At 50.2% G+C, this 12,915-nt stretch overlaps 1 protein-coding gene across 1 annotated transcript in view; it reads right to left on the bottom strand.

Annotated features, from left to right (window-relative positions):
• The window catches only part of RBMS2 (RNA binding motif single stranded interacting protein 2), a 77,744-nt gene that overhangs the window by 9,111 nt on the left and 55,718 nt on the right, over nucleotides 1-12,915 (bottom strand). The window contains exons 3-8 of the mRNA XM_053375039.1: nucleotides 9,910-9,968; nucleotides 8,124-8,215; nucleotides 6,792-6,949; nucleotides 2,616-2,695; nucleotides 1,131-1,240; nucleotides 59-105 (exon numbers count right to left, since the gene is read on the bottom strand). Of these exons, the coding sequence (XP_053231014.1) occupies nucleotides 59-105; nucleotides 1,131-1,240; nucleotides 2,616-2,695; nucleotides 6,792-6,949; nucleotides 8,124-8,215; nucleotides 9,910-9,968 (546 nt within the window). The remainder of the gene's footprint in view (nucleotides 1-58; nucleotides 106-1,130; nucleotides 1,241-2,615; nucleotides 2,696-6,791; nucleotides 6,950-8,123; nucleotides 8,216-9,909; nucleotides 9,969-12,915) is intronic.

Below are 12,915 nucleotides of genomic sequence, written 5' to 3'. Positions count from 1 at the left end.
GCCTACCAAACTATTTCTTGGTTACAATGTGAAGAAACAGGCAAAGCAGAAGACATACCCATTTTGTAGCGCTGTTGTGGGGTCGTAGGTCAAGGTCATCCCACCCTGCATGGAAATAGTAGACAGTTCATACGTGGCTCCTCCCATTCTCCTGACCCACCATGATCCCAGCTCAACCAATCAGTAACTGCTTCTGTGCCTTCCTAGGGGCAGGTTGCAAGCCTCACTCTGCTTAGTGGAACCCCTGATGATGCCACCTCAAACTCCTGCAGCCAGCCAGGACCCTAAAAGCAGGGGCAGGAACACTTTTCTGTCCAGTGTGCCAGATCCTAATCTCCCCAACCCATGGCAGGCCAAATTGGGCAGGTGGGTGTCCCCCTGCCAATTACCTGGCATCATAGTAATGTTCACCAATCCTGCACTTTGAAGCCCCAATTGTCGGGACTTCAAAGCACAGCACAGGGCTGTTTGAAAGCCCTTTGAAAGCCAATGTAGTGATACTCCTTAAAACTCCAAAAATTGAAGGCTTAAAGAGCTCATGCAGGGCTTTCATACAGCCCAGCACTGCCTGTTTGGTTTCTGGACGTTCAAAGAGCAGTACTGGGAAGGAGGAGCGGTTTCCACTGAATGGAAACAGCTTTACCTTCCTTGATCAATGCACACTCTCATCATCAACTGATGGGGGTGGGAGCGCACTTTCCTCCATCAAGGGAACAAAATGAGCTCACTTTAAGCTCTGAATTGAAGTTCCACTCTTACCTGCCCCACAGCTAACATCGTGTATTATCTCAGGTGTAGGGCAGGTGGTCGTAGCTTCCAAAATATGGGGAGCCCTGGCAGGCCCTGTTCGGCCTGTGGACTGGAGGTTCCTCACCCCTGCCCTAAAGAGAATGTCTAATCCCCAAGCCTGCAAAACCTATGGCCAGCCCACTAAACCAAAGGCCGTCCACCAGCCACACAAAATAGCCAGCCAGGAGTGTGACAATCACTCTGTTTTTGCAGTTTCACACATGCAGCAAAATGTTCATACGAGAGGGTTGTTGAGCTCTGGGCTGACTGCCACATGTGGCTAATGGACTGGTCTCTGACTGTTGCAGCCTCCCCACATTCCCTGCTGCCCCCTCCCTTACCGTGTCATTCTCCCGTGGCCAGGCTCGCCCGTTCTGCACGTATTTGCCCTGATTCTGGCGCTTCTTCTGACCGCCATCAGCAAATTTGCAAAGCAACGGATCTGGAGGTGCTGCAAAAGGAAAGGAGAATTTGTGAGGGGGAAATCACGACACGCAGTTTCCCAACTGAACTGCAATGTAGGTCTCTTGAAAGACCTACTTTGGCTCCCAGAACGTTGCCGAGCAGAATTCAAAGTGTTGGTGCTGACCTTTAAAGCCCTAAACAGCTTTAAAGGAGCGTCTCCATCCCTATCGTTCTGCCCGGACACTGAGGTCCAGTGCCGAGGGCCTTCTGGCGGTTCCCTCACTGAGAGAAGCCAAGTTACAGAGAACCAGGCAGAGGGCCTTCTTGGTAGTGGCACCCGCCCTGTGGAATGCCCTCTCACCAGTTGTCAAAGAGAAGAACAACTACCAGACTTTTAGAAGACATCTGAAGGCAGCCCTCTTTAAGGAAGCTTTTAATATTTAACAGACCACTGTATTTTAATACTCTGTTGGAAGCCGCCCAGAGTGGCTGGGGAAACCCAGCCAGATGGGCGGGGTATAAATAATACAGTGGTACCCCGCTAGACGAATGCCTCGCTAAACGAAAAACGCGCAAGACGAAAGGGCTTTCCGATTTGTTTGCCGCTTCGCAAGACGAATTTTTCTATGGGGTTGTCTCGCAAGACGAAAATTTTTTCGGGTTCTTGCGATTTTTTTGCTTTTTCTGAAAGCCGCTAAGCCGCTTATCTGCAAATTGCCGCTTATCCGCTAATCCGCTAAGCCGTTAATAGCCGCTAAGGCGCTTATCTGTCAATTACCGCTTATCCGCTAAGCCTTTAATAGCGGTGCTCCGCAAGACGAAAAACCCTGCAAGACGAAGACATTCGCAGAACGAATTAATTTCGTCTTGCAGGGCACCACTGTAAATGCTATGCTATGCTATTGGGACGCGGGTGGCGCTGTGGGTTAAACCACAGAGCCTAGGATTTGCCGATCAGAAGGTTGGTGGTTCGTATCCCCGTAACAGGGGGAGCTCCCGTTGCTCGGTCCCTGCTCCTGCCAACCTAGCAGTTCGAAAGCACGTCAAAGTGCAAGTAGGTAAATAGGGACCGCTCCTGCGGGAAGGTAAACGGCGTTTCCGTGCGCTGCTCTGGTTCGCCAGAAGCGGCTTAGTCATGCTGGCCACATGACCCGGAAGCTGTACGCCGGCTCCCTCGGCCAATAAAGCGAGATGAGCACCGCAACCCCAGAGTCGGTCACGACTGGACCTAATGGTCAGGGGTCCCTTTACCTTTATGCTATGCTATGCTATTCAAAACAATACAGCATTGGAAAAGCTTTATTGCTTGACTCCGCGGCATGCAGAAAATGGCTCAGAGTTCTCCCTTGCTGTTCCTCACAAGAGCAGTCCACACAGGCTCCCCCCAGCACTCAACCCTCACAGCCAACTGTGCTTCTCACCTGGGACCCCTGGAGGCGTTTTGATATATTTGCCATTGAAGTGCGTGATGATAGCTTCACACTTTTCTGTAGACTCCATCCTGGGGGAAGAAGCGAAAAGAAACCATTGGTGACGCTGGGCTGGGGAGGGTGTCAATGTAAGTGGAGGAGCCACACTTATTGCAAAGTTATAGACCGCCTGCTCCTGGTCATGCTGAGATTCCTACAGATGTGAAGCAACAGTGACACAAAGGCAGGGGGAGCTAATGCTGTTCTAGTTGCATCAACAGAAGTCTAGTGTCCAGATCTAGAGAAGTAATAGTACTGTTCTATTCTTTTTAAAAAAAAGATATTTATTGAAGTTTTCGAAAAATAGAGGGGGAAAAAACAATTAAAAACACATAAAATTTACATTCCTTACTTTCATTAACATGTTTCCCTGACTTCCCCACACCTCCCCTTCTTGTATTCCAGTTCCAATTTTTAGCTCAGCAAGTTCTTGTCCCCAAATTTTACCTTATTATATTTAATTCATTTTAGTTAACCAATTTTAACTTATAAACCTCAGTCTTTATACATCAGTACTTATTCTTAAAATCTTTTTCTAAGGTCGACCCCAATTCCCTTCCACGAATTCCCCATTTTTATATTAGTAGCAAAACAGAATAAAAAGAAACAGAGTATAATTGTACACCCTTTGGATTCCCAAAGCCCCACCCCCCCTTCCCGGTTTCGAACCCCAACAAATGTCCATCAGTCTATCTGCTGTCAGCCTGGTAACCTCACGTCCGAGAGTACTGTTCTATTCTGCCTTGGTCGGACCACACCTGGAGTACTGTGTCCAGTTTTGGGTGTCACAAATTAAGAAGGATATTGACAAGCTGGAATGTTTGCAAAGCAGGGTGGCCAGGATGACCAAGGGTCTGGAGAAATATTTGATGGACTGGGGTATGTTAAGCCTGGTAAAGAGGAGACTGAGAGGAGATATGATAGTCATTTTTAAATATCTCAAGGGCTGTCACATGGAAGGTGGAGCAAGCTTGTTTTCTTCTCCTGTTCCAGTGGGTAGGACTGGAACCAATGGCTTCAGGTTACTAGAAAAGAGATTCCGAATAAACTTCAGGAAGAACATTCCGATGTTAAGAGCTGTCACCCACCTTCTCCCATCAGGGCTTCTGTGCCTGTAATGGTTGTGTGTGAGAGAGGAATTCAACAGTAATGCTTTCCCCAAGAGAAATGTGTAGACATGGAAAATCTCTAGTTGTTGGATTTCTGCTTGTCAGGAAAACTGCCCGGGGTGAGCTAGCAATCCTAAGTAGAACACTTCTATCTTATAACCAGTTTCTAACTCCTGTTAAAAGTGATTCAGGGAGCACATATGTAAATAAAAGTTAAGACAGGAATCGGCTCTCTATGTGACTTTACCAGAATCTAACCCACAGACAGGATTCTGCTTGCAGATTCCACTTGGGAAAGTTGTTTAGGTGGTACATTCCCAATGAACATTTCTTTAAAACTGAATCCAAGAGCTCAAGACATAAGATTGAAACAGGCCCGGAAAGCCCAAATTACTGCGATTCATTCCATTTTGTGACTGAGCACCTGTCTAGAATCACTGTCATCTCCGGGCAATCACATGCATCAAATCCAGGGCTGCAAGGAGCTGCTGTAAAGTTGGCATGTGTCTATACACTGCTGTGCTATAACAACTGCACACATTATTATTCCCTTCTAGCTTTTAAGAGCTACTGGACTTGCAGTTCCTCATTCCCTGCCACAAGGGGGTGCAGGAGAATATTTGGCTTGGACAAACTGGAGGAGGATGTCAACTTGGAATTAGGTGTAAAACTATCTGAATTTCTCTCCTATCCCATCAGGAACAATGACGTCTGGTGCTACCAGCCGGCTAGAAAATGAAGTAGCCAAGGTACAATTCCTAATTCTAATTTAGGGAATGGTGCAATCCAAAATGCCCCCCTTGGGTATGTTGGTGAGAGAAAGCTGCAAGGTGGTGCTGGTTGAAGGAGGAGGAGCCAGGCCCCATCTGGTGTAAAATGGAAACCTGGCAGCAGGGGGCATTGTAGGACAGAACAGGAGAAGCTGTCCCAGCTGGTAGAGGAAGCAGGGAATGTGGGAACTGAGATGGCTGTGTCCAGCCAGATGTGTCTGAGCGGATGAAGACCACCAGGGTTTGTCTGCCTAAAAGTACTTCTGCAGCCTGGCAAATACCTTGCAGTGAGTTTGGCATTTGCAGAAAGGGGATTGATTGAAAAACTCAATACAGTGGTACCTTGGGTTTACGTTCCGGAAGTCTGTTCTTAAACCGAAACCATTCTTAAACTGAGGCGTGCTTTCCCTAATGAGCCCTCCCGCCAACGGTGCCCTTCCACCGTTCGGATTCCGTTCTTAGACCAAGGTAAAGTTCGCAAACCAGGACACTACTTCCGGTTTTGCGGAGTTCGTAAACTGAATACAGTGGTACCTCGGGTTAAGTTCGTTCCGGAGGTCCATTCTTAACCTGAAATTGTTCTTAACCTGAAGCACCACTTTAGCTAATGGGGCCTCCTGCTGCTGCTGCACCGCGGCCGCACAATTTCTGTTCTCATTCTGAAGCAAAGTTCTTAACCTGAAGCACTATTTCTGGGTTAGCGGAGTCTGTAACCTGAAACGTCTGTAACCTGAAGCATCTGTAACCTGAAGCGTATGTAACCTGAAGCATATGTAACCTGAGGTACTACTGTAGTTCGTAAACAGGGCAGTTCTAAAACCGAGGTACCACTGTATTGTGAGTCACACAGCGTGTTGCAATAAACCAGGGATGGGGACCTGTTGCCCCTTAGATGTTGCTAGGCCCCAACTCCCATCAACCTCAGCCCATGGCATGCCCAATGGTTGGAGAGATAATGGAAACTGGAATCCAGCAACCTCTAGTTTTCCCACTCCTGCGCTAAACAATATGGCCGCTGCAGGTATGTGGGAAAACAGACATAGGGATGTGGATCCTCTTGTTAAACATAATGCCTAGATCAGCTCAGAAGGAAAACTGCAGCCTTGGACAACCTTGTGGTCCAAAAGAGCAAGAAACAGACAAATCTATGTAACCTCAAGGTTAGATTACTGCAATGCGTTATATGTAGGGCTGTCTCTTAAGACGGTTTGGAAATTCAGCTAGTGCAGAATTCAGCAGCCAGGTTGCTCACCGGGGCAAGACGGTTTGACCATATTACACCGATCCTGGTCCGACTGCACTGGCTACCAATTAGTTTCTGAGCCCAATTCAAAGTACTGGTTTTGACCTATACACCCTTAAACGGCTCAGGACTGCAATACCTCAAGGACCACCTCTTTCCATATGAACCTACCCAGACCCTGAGATCATCTTCTGAGGCCCTTCTTCGTGTGCCTCCTCCTCAAGATGTCCAAAGGGTGGCAACACGAGAACAGGGCCTTCTCTGCAGTGGCTCCCTGTTTGTGGGATGCTCTCCCCAGGGAGGTTCTGCTGGAGCCTTCATTATACACCTTTAGGTGTGAGGCAAAAACGTCCCCCTTTAACCAGTCGGCTTTGGGCTGATTAAGATCAGATGCCCTTTTAAAATGTGTTGGGGAGGGGGGCGTTATTGGCTTGCTCTTTTTATTTTTATTATGTATTTTGTGTTTTTATATTGTGTCTTCATGTTGTGAACTGCCCTGAGACCTGTGGGTACAGGACGGCAAACTAATTTAATTTAATAATAATAATAACCATCCACACTAGGCCCTAGGAATAGGGCCTCCATCGTATAAGTGGAAATGCAAACATTCCCCCAGGTGAGGGAGCGTGTGTTTGTTCAGCATATCTGCAAACCTTCCATACATAAGGGAGGGTTTGTCCTAGCAAGTCCCTGGGCAAAAGCCCTTGTGGAAACAAACGCTTGGACAAAGGCGTCTAGGTCAAGACTCGGCCAGGTGTGGGCTTGCTAGCCTCTGTGTGGCCAGTGATTTCTGGGTCTCCGTGAAAGCAGAGCGGCACAGCGACAGAGACAAGTGAGCACATGTCTGCACGGGAAGGTGCACAGACACGCCTGCCTCAGGGAGCATACCGGCGCAAGCTGCCACCATTGTGTGAGGCGAGATCACAGGAGTTAAGAAGCCAGACCCTGGCAAGGGCTGGAGCACAAGGGAGTCTGCCTGTAGACAGAGAAAGCCCGCCCTCCTGACCTGGCAAAGCCGACCCCCCGGCTGGTACCGCTGGCGTCGCGAAGGATGCGCGTGGAGATGACTTGTCCAAAGGGCTTCAGCATCGACTCCAATTCCGCCTCGTCCATGCCCAGTGGCAGGTTTGACAGGTAGAGGTTGGTGGGATCCTGCTCCTGTTGCTATGGAAACAAGAAAGTCAGGCTGTTGCCTAGCAATCGTCCATCCCGTCCCCGGGGACACGTTCCTTTCAGGCCGCCCCTTCCCTTCCCAAATTCGCAGCCTGCCTCAGCTCACGAGACTGGCCGTTTCCCAACCTCAGTCATATCACAAAGACACTCAATGCCTAAGAAGGAGGCAAGGCACAGAATTTGGACCGTGATCACAGTCTGCACCCTGGAGAGCCCTGGAGAGAAACACACTACAGTGGTACCTCTGGTTACGAACTTAATTCGTTCCGAAGGTCCGTTCTTAACCTGAAACTGTTCTTAACCAGAGACACCACTTTAGCTAATGGGGCCACCCACTGCTGCCACGCCGCCGCCGCACAATTTCTGTTCTCATACTGAAGCAAAGTTCTTAACCCAAGGTACTACTTCTGGGTTAGCGGAGTTTGTAACCTGAAGCATTTGTAACCCAAGGTACCACTGTATTGGGATATTATAGAGCAGCTTAAGGTTTAGGATTTATGCTTATCAGAGGGGACCCATGATTTCATACAGAGAGTTAGCGCTCGTCCGAGCTCCATTCGGCCTGCTACTTTCTCCAGGAAAACCCACTCTTTACCACTATAAACGGCAATCAGGTTGCTATTTCATAGAATCATAGAATTGTAGAGTTGGAAGGTAACCCAAAGGCCATCTAGTCCAACCCCCTGCAATGCAGGAATAATGTAGGTTTGTTCCAATTCAGCTGCAAAGAGCATGTTTTCCAGGGGAAAGTTGCAAAACAGCCTGGACCTGTGCCTAGAAAATGTGGGAGAAATGGAAAACCACTAGGCCCAGGACAAACAGAAGTGTGGCTAAGGCAGCAGACAAGACAACTATGTCTGTTGCATGCATGCATGCAAGTATTACGACGCTACACAGTGTGGACGATTCATTTGAAAACCCCATATATATATATATATATATATATTTCTGCAAGCTGGGAAGCCTGTCCCAATCACAGTTGCCGATCACATGTACACAGATGTTTTAAAATACATTCTTGTATTGTGCATGTTTTCTGCATTATGTAGGGAGCTGGCCTGGGATTTGAACTGCAGCCTAGAGGCTGCCCTCCTGTCTTCCCTCTCTCTCCTGGAGAAGGAAGGACTGGCACGTTCCCCCATAGCTGCTGGGGCACAAGTCTTACCTTGGCCATCTGGGCCTGAACCCCACTGGCTTTGAGTGCAGTCACTGCCTTCTGGGCCGCTGTGGGGCTGTCAAAATCCACAAAGCCGTAGCCTGCAGAAATCAAGGAGATGGAAATAAGAGGGCAGGCCTTGCGTACCTTGTTTTGAAGGTGGAGAAACAGCCTGTGCAGAGAACCACTCAGCTTTCTACTAGTTAGCATGGCCATAGGCACTCCCCCACCCCCAATGTCTATGGCGTGGTAGACCCCTTTCCCTGACCTTCCCCCCACCATGCGCAAATGTGCTCACTTTTGGCGTGGTAGACCCCTTTCCCTGACCTTCCCCCCACCATGCGCAAATGCGCTCACTTTTGGCGTGGTAGACCCCTTTCCCTGACCTTCCCCCCACCATGCGCAAATGCGCTCACTTTTGGCGTGGTAGACCCCTTTCCCTGACCTTCCCCCCACCATGCGCAAATGTGCTCACTTTTGGCGTGGTAGACCCCTTTCCCTGACCTTCCCCCCACCATGCGCAAATGTGCTCACTTTTGGCGTGGTAGACCCCTTTCCCTGACCTTCCCCCCACCATGCGCAAATGCGCTCACTTTTGGCGTGGTAGACCCCTTTCCCTGACCTTCCCCCCACCATGCGCAAATGCGCTCACTTTTGGCGTGGTAGACCCCTTTCCCTGACCTTCCCCCCACCATGCGCAAATGCGCTCACTTTTGGCGTGGTAGACCCCTTTCCCTGACCTTCCCCCCACCATGCGCAAATGCGCTCACTTTTGGCGTGGTAGACCCCTTTCCCTGACCTTCCCCCCACCATGCGCAAATGCGCGCACTTTTGGCGTGGTAGACCCCTTTCCCTGACCTTCCCCCCACCATGCGCAAATGCGCGCACTTTTGGCGTGGTAGACCCCTTTCCCTGACCTTCCCCCCACCATGCGCAAATGCGCGCACTTTTGGCGTGGTAGACCCCTTTCCCTGACCTTCCCCCCACCATGCGCAAATGCGCACACTTTTGGCGTGGTAGACCCCTTTCCCTGACCTTCCCCCACCATGCGCAAATGCGTGCACTTTTGGCGTGGTAGACCCCTTTCCCTGACCTTCCCCCCACCATGCGCACATGCGCACACTTTTCATTACCTTGCAGTGCCACACCCTCCAGCATGCCACAGATGAATTCTGAGCGGGCAATGCTGAGCTTGTGTTACCTGGCTAGTTAGCAAACATTGGCAGGGAAGCAAGGGAGGGAAAGCCCGCCTCTCACTGTCAGAAGAGCGATTCCCCTTCCCCTCTCCAAGCCTCTGTTCTGTGTGGATGCTGCTCCCTCCCTCCCTCCCTCCCCCCCATCCCATCCCATCCCTCAGCAATGTCTGGCATGTCAGGAATTCCACTCCCCACCCCACCCCACCCCCACTGGCACCTCCCTCTCACGCAGATAACCCAGCCCCACCTCCCAGACAGAACCAATCTTCCCCCAGAAACTTGGCTCCGGAATCGAATTCTCATCCTTTCCTCTCCCTTGCCCCTCTTTCCTTATGAGTCCCCTCCCTGCCAAACCCACACCCCTTGAGATTGAGAGAACTTGTGCAGGGAAAGGTATCTTCTTGGGGAGAAGGCTCAGTCCCAGAACCGCTCAATGCAATCGGGTAAAGGATGCAGTGAAGCACTCCGGCCTCTTAGCTCTCCCTCTCTGAACCCACAAGCAAAACCCCATCTGCTGCGATTCCAGCCCCATACGCCCTTTCCTTCTCAACGCTGCAGCACTGTGCCCCCCTCACCCAGTTGGCAGCACACACACTTGCCTTTGCATTTGTTGGTCGTTTTGTCCAGGATGGCCTTGGTGGAGACAATTTTGCCATATCTGTGGGGCACAAAGGAACATGGTGGAATTAATGCTGGTGCTGTTAATAACCAACATCCAAAAATATGCCACATCCTTCCTTCCTTCCCTGCTGAGCAGCCCAATAAGCTCCAAGAGTCTAGTGGTTTGTGCAGGCCTGATTGATCCCCTGGGGAGAAATCCGAGATAGTGCTACATTTCTGAACAGGCCTCAAAAGCCGGCCTAGAAATCATGTCTCTACCGGGTAAGGCCTTGCCCTCTTCTAGAAATCCAAAGAACATTAATACATTCTGTAGGCGATGCTTTCCCCCAACATTAGAATTCCTATTGTGCAACTGCTGAAGGTGCGGTTTAGGAGAGGAAAAGTGGCAGGCAAGCAACAGCTCCTGGACAGACTATGGGCCAAATGTCACTTTACATGGCAGACAGGTTTGGTGCTGGCTAGCGGGGCTGGCTAGCTCCATGATCGCTGCAAATGGTGACAGCAGTAACGAAATTAAAAGACGCCTGCTTCTTGGGAGAAAAGCAATGACAAACCTAGACAGCATCTTAAAAAGCAGAGACATCACCTTGCCAACAAAGGTCCGTATAGTAAAAGCCATGGTTTTCCCAGTAGTGATGTATGGAAGTGAGAGCTGGACCATAAAGAAAGCTGATTGCCGAAGAATTGATGCTTTTGAATTATGTTGCTGGAGGAGACTCTTGAGACTCCCAAGGACTGGAAGAAGATCAAACCTATCCATTCTTAAGGAAATCAGCCCTGAGTGCTCACTGGAAAGACAGATCCTGAAGCTGAGGCTCCAATACTTTGGCCACCTCATGAGAAGAGAAGACTCCCTGGAAAAGACCCTGATGTTGGGAAAGGTGGAGGGCACAAGGAGAAGGGGACGACCGAGGACGAGATGGTTGGATAGTGTTCTGAAAGCTACCAGCATGAGTTTGACCAAACTGTGGGAGGCAGTGGAAGACAGGAGTGCCTGGCGTGCTCTGGTCCACGGGGTCACGAAGAGTCGGACACGACTAAACGACAACAAGCAGGGCTGGACGATGTTGGGTTTTCAACATTGCAGTGTATCACCAGCCAAACGTGATATACCCCAATGCTGAAAAAAGCTGCATTGGCTCCAGCTGGCGAGATACCGGGTGAAACTGCCGCAGCTCTCATCGTGGGAGCTGAGGCGCTTTAACCCCAGTGCTTTGTGGGCTGTGTCCGATACAGCTGGCCCCAGCCTGCTGCTCAGCTGGGGGGCAGAAAGGCTCCTGCTCCTGCCCCCAGCTGAGTGAGCCGAGGCCCTCGCTGCTCACGCTGGAGCAGCAAGGACCTTGGGGCTCCTTGGCCAAGATCCCTCTGCCTTTGCTAGCATAGGGGGTGGGCGAGCTACCTTGCCCACTTGCCCCCCACTCCCCAAAGATGGACCAAGTGATGGATGTGGTGATGGATGACTTTGGGGCAGGTTACCAGTGACAACACAACACAAGTCGTGCCCAGCAAATAGGTGGCAACAGGGAGAAGGAGACTTCTAGACCAGGAAATGCCAAATTCAAGCGTCTTAATTATGATAACCTTGCATAATTTATTCTGCTTTTCTGCCTGCTACGAGGGAGGAGCAAGGAGTGATGTGGAACACCTAAGACAGTTGCCAGCCAAAGCAGAATAAATTATGCGAAGCAATCAATGTGTGCAAATTAACAAAACTCAAGGTTTTAAAATTGGACTTTCCTTGGTGTAGAAGTATGGGGGTGCTGCTGTTGCTTTTTAAAATCCCTCACCAGATATTAAAAAACCCACTGTTACATGATATGATCGCAGACATTTAGAACACACAGAGTTCAGATTGTAGCTCTTATGTATATCCAGTGCAAACATGCAAATTGCCTTTATAGCAATCTGCTTTAAAATAATCAGAACATTAAAAGTGCCTTAAATGGGCTGCCCATCCTCCCAGCATGCCCCAAGGCAAGAATAAGAAAGCCCCGGAGCTATTGAAAATTGTCCTTAACAATGCTGGGGTTGACTCCTCTCTGGCCAGAAAAGTTTTGAACCTCCCAAAGAGAAGCATTCCTTCCAACTACTGTTATATGTAGTGAGGGTGCAGTCCAGTCTCAGGCATGGTTATTGAGAAGTAATTCCCACTGACTTCAGCAGGAGATTCTCCCTGGGTCGCTGCCTTACAGACACAAAGCGCTTATTTAGAAAGTGCTACTCCCAGCTTAATGTATACAGGATTGCAGCGCTTAAACATCTCCAACCTATTGCAAAAACCCGGTGTGAACGCAGCCACCAATAACCAGTCAGCCTTTCTCAAAGCAGGCGACTGAGTCTGATACTCCTTCCCCTCCCCCCAACAATGAACCCTTCAGAGTCCATCCCAGCTGCCCCCTCCAACCCCAAACCGCCCCCCCACCAATGCTTCCTGCTCACCCTGAGCAGGATTTCCTGCCCAGGAAAGGACAAGCCCAGGAAATCCGACCGGCGCCAAGAACAGCCAAGTTCTGGCGCCTCCCAGCCAGCACACAGGGGAATCCAGCTGCAGGATTTCAAGAGCAGGACGGATCATACTGAATGCTGTGGTTGCAGCGATGAGATCTCAGGCTCGGGGAGGGCGGTGGCGGTGGAGGCTGCTGCTCTGCAGATGTGGGAACCGAGAGGCGGCAGGGGAACGGCACGCAAGTGATGCAAGGCAGTGGCAAAACCAGGAATGCAACCGACAATCCTCAGCTCCAAGCCACTACCAGCATTCGACTTCTAGGCCCCATTCCCTTCCCCATCTCCTCCCCGCCCCCTGCTCCCAAGCAGCTTGCAGAGATCCCTTCCCTCACACTCAGCCCGGGCAGATTCCTGGTTTTGAAGGAGGCGTGTTTGTCAAGTGTGGCTTTGGGGCCAGATCCAGCATTCCAGGCTGGGGTGAGCTGAGGTAAGAGAGGAACAGCCCCCTGCCCGCCCCTCCTAGCCACTTAGCTTTAAGC

This window comes from Podarcis raffonei, chromosome 2 (genome assembly GCF_027172205.1).
Source record: "Podarcis raffonei isolate rPodRaf1 chromosome 2, rPodRaf1.pri, whole genome shotgun sequence".
Lineage (NCBI taxonomy): Eukaryota > Metazoa > Chordata > Lepidosauria > Squamata > Lacertidae > Podarcis > Podarcis raffonei.
The sequence above is the reverse complement of the archived record's forward strand: the minus strand, read 5'-3'. Positions and strand labels throughout refer to the sequence as shown.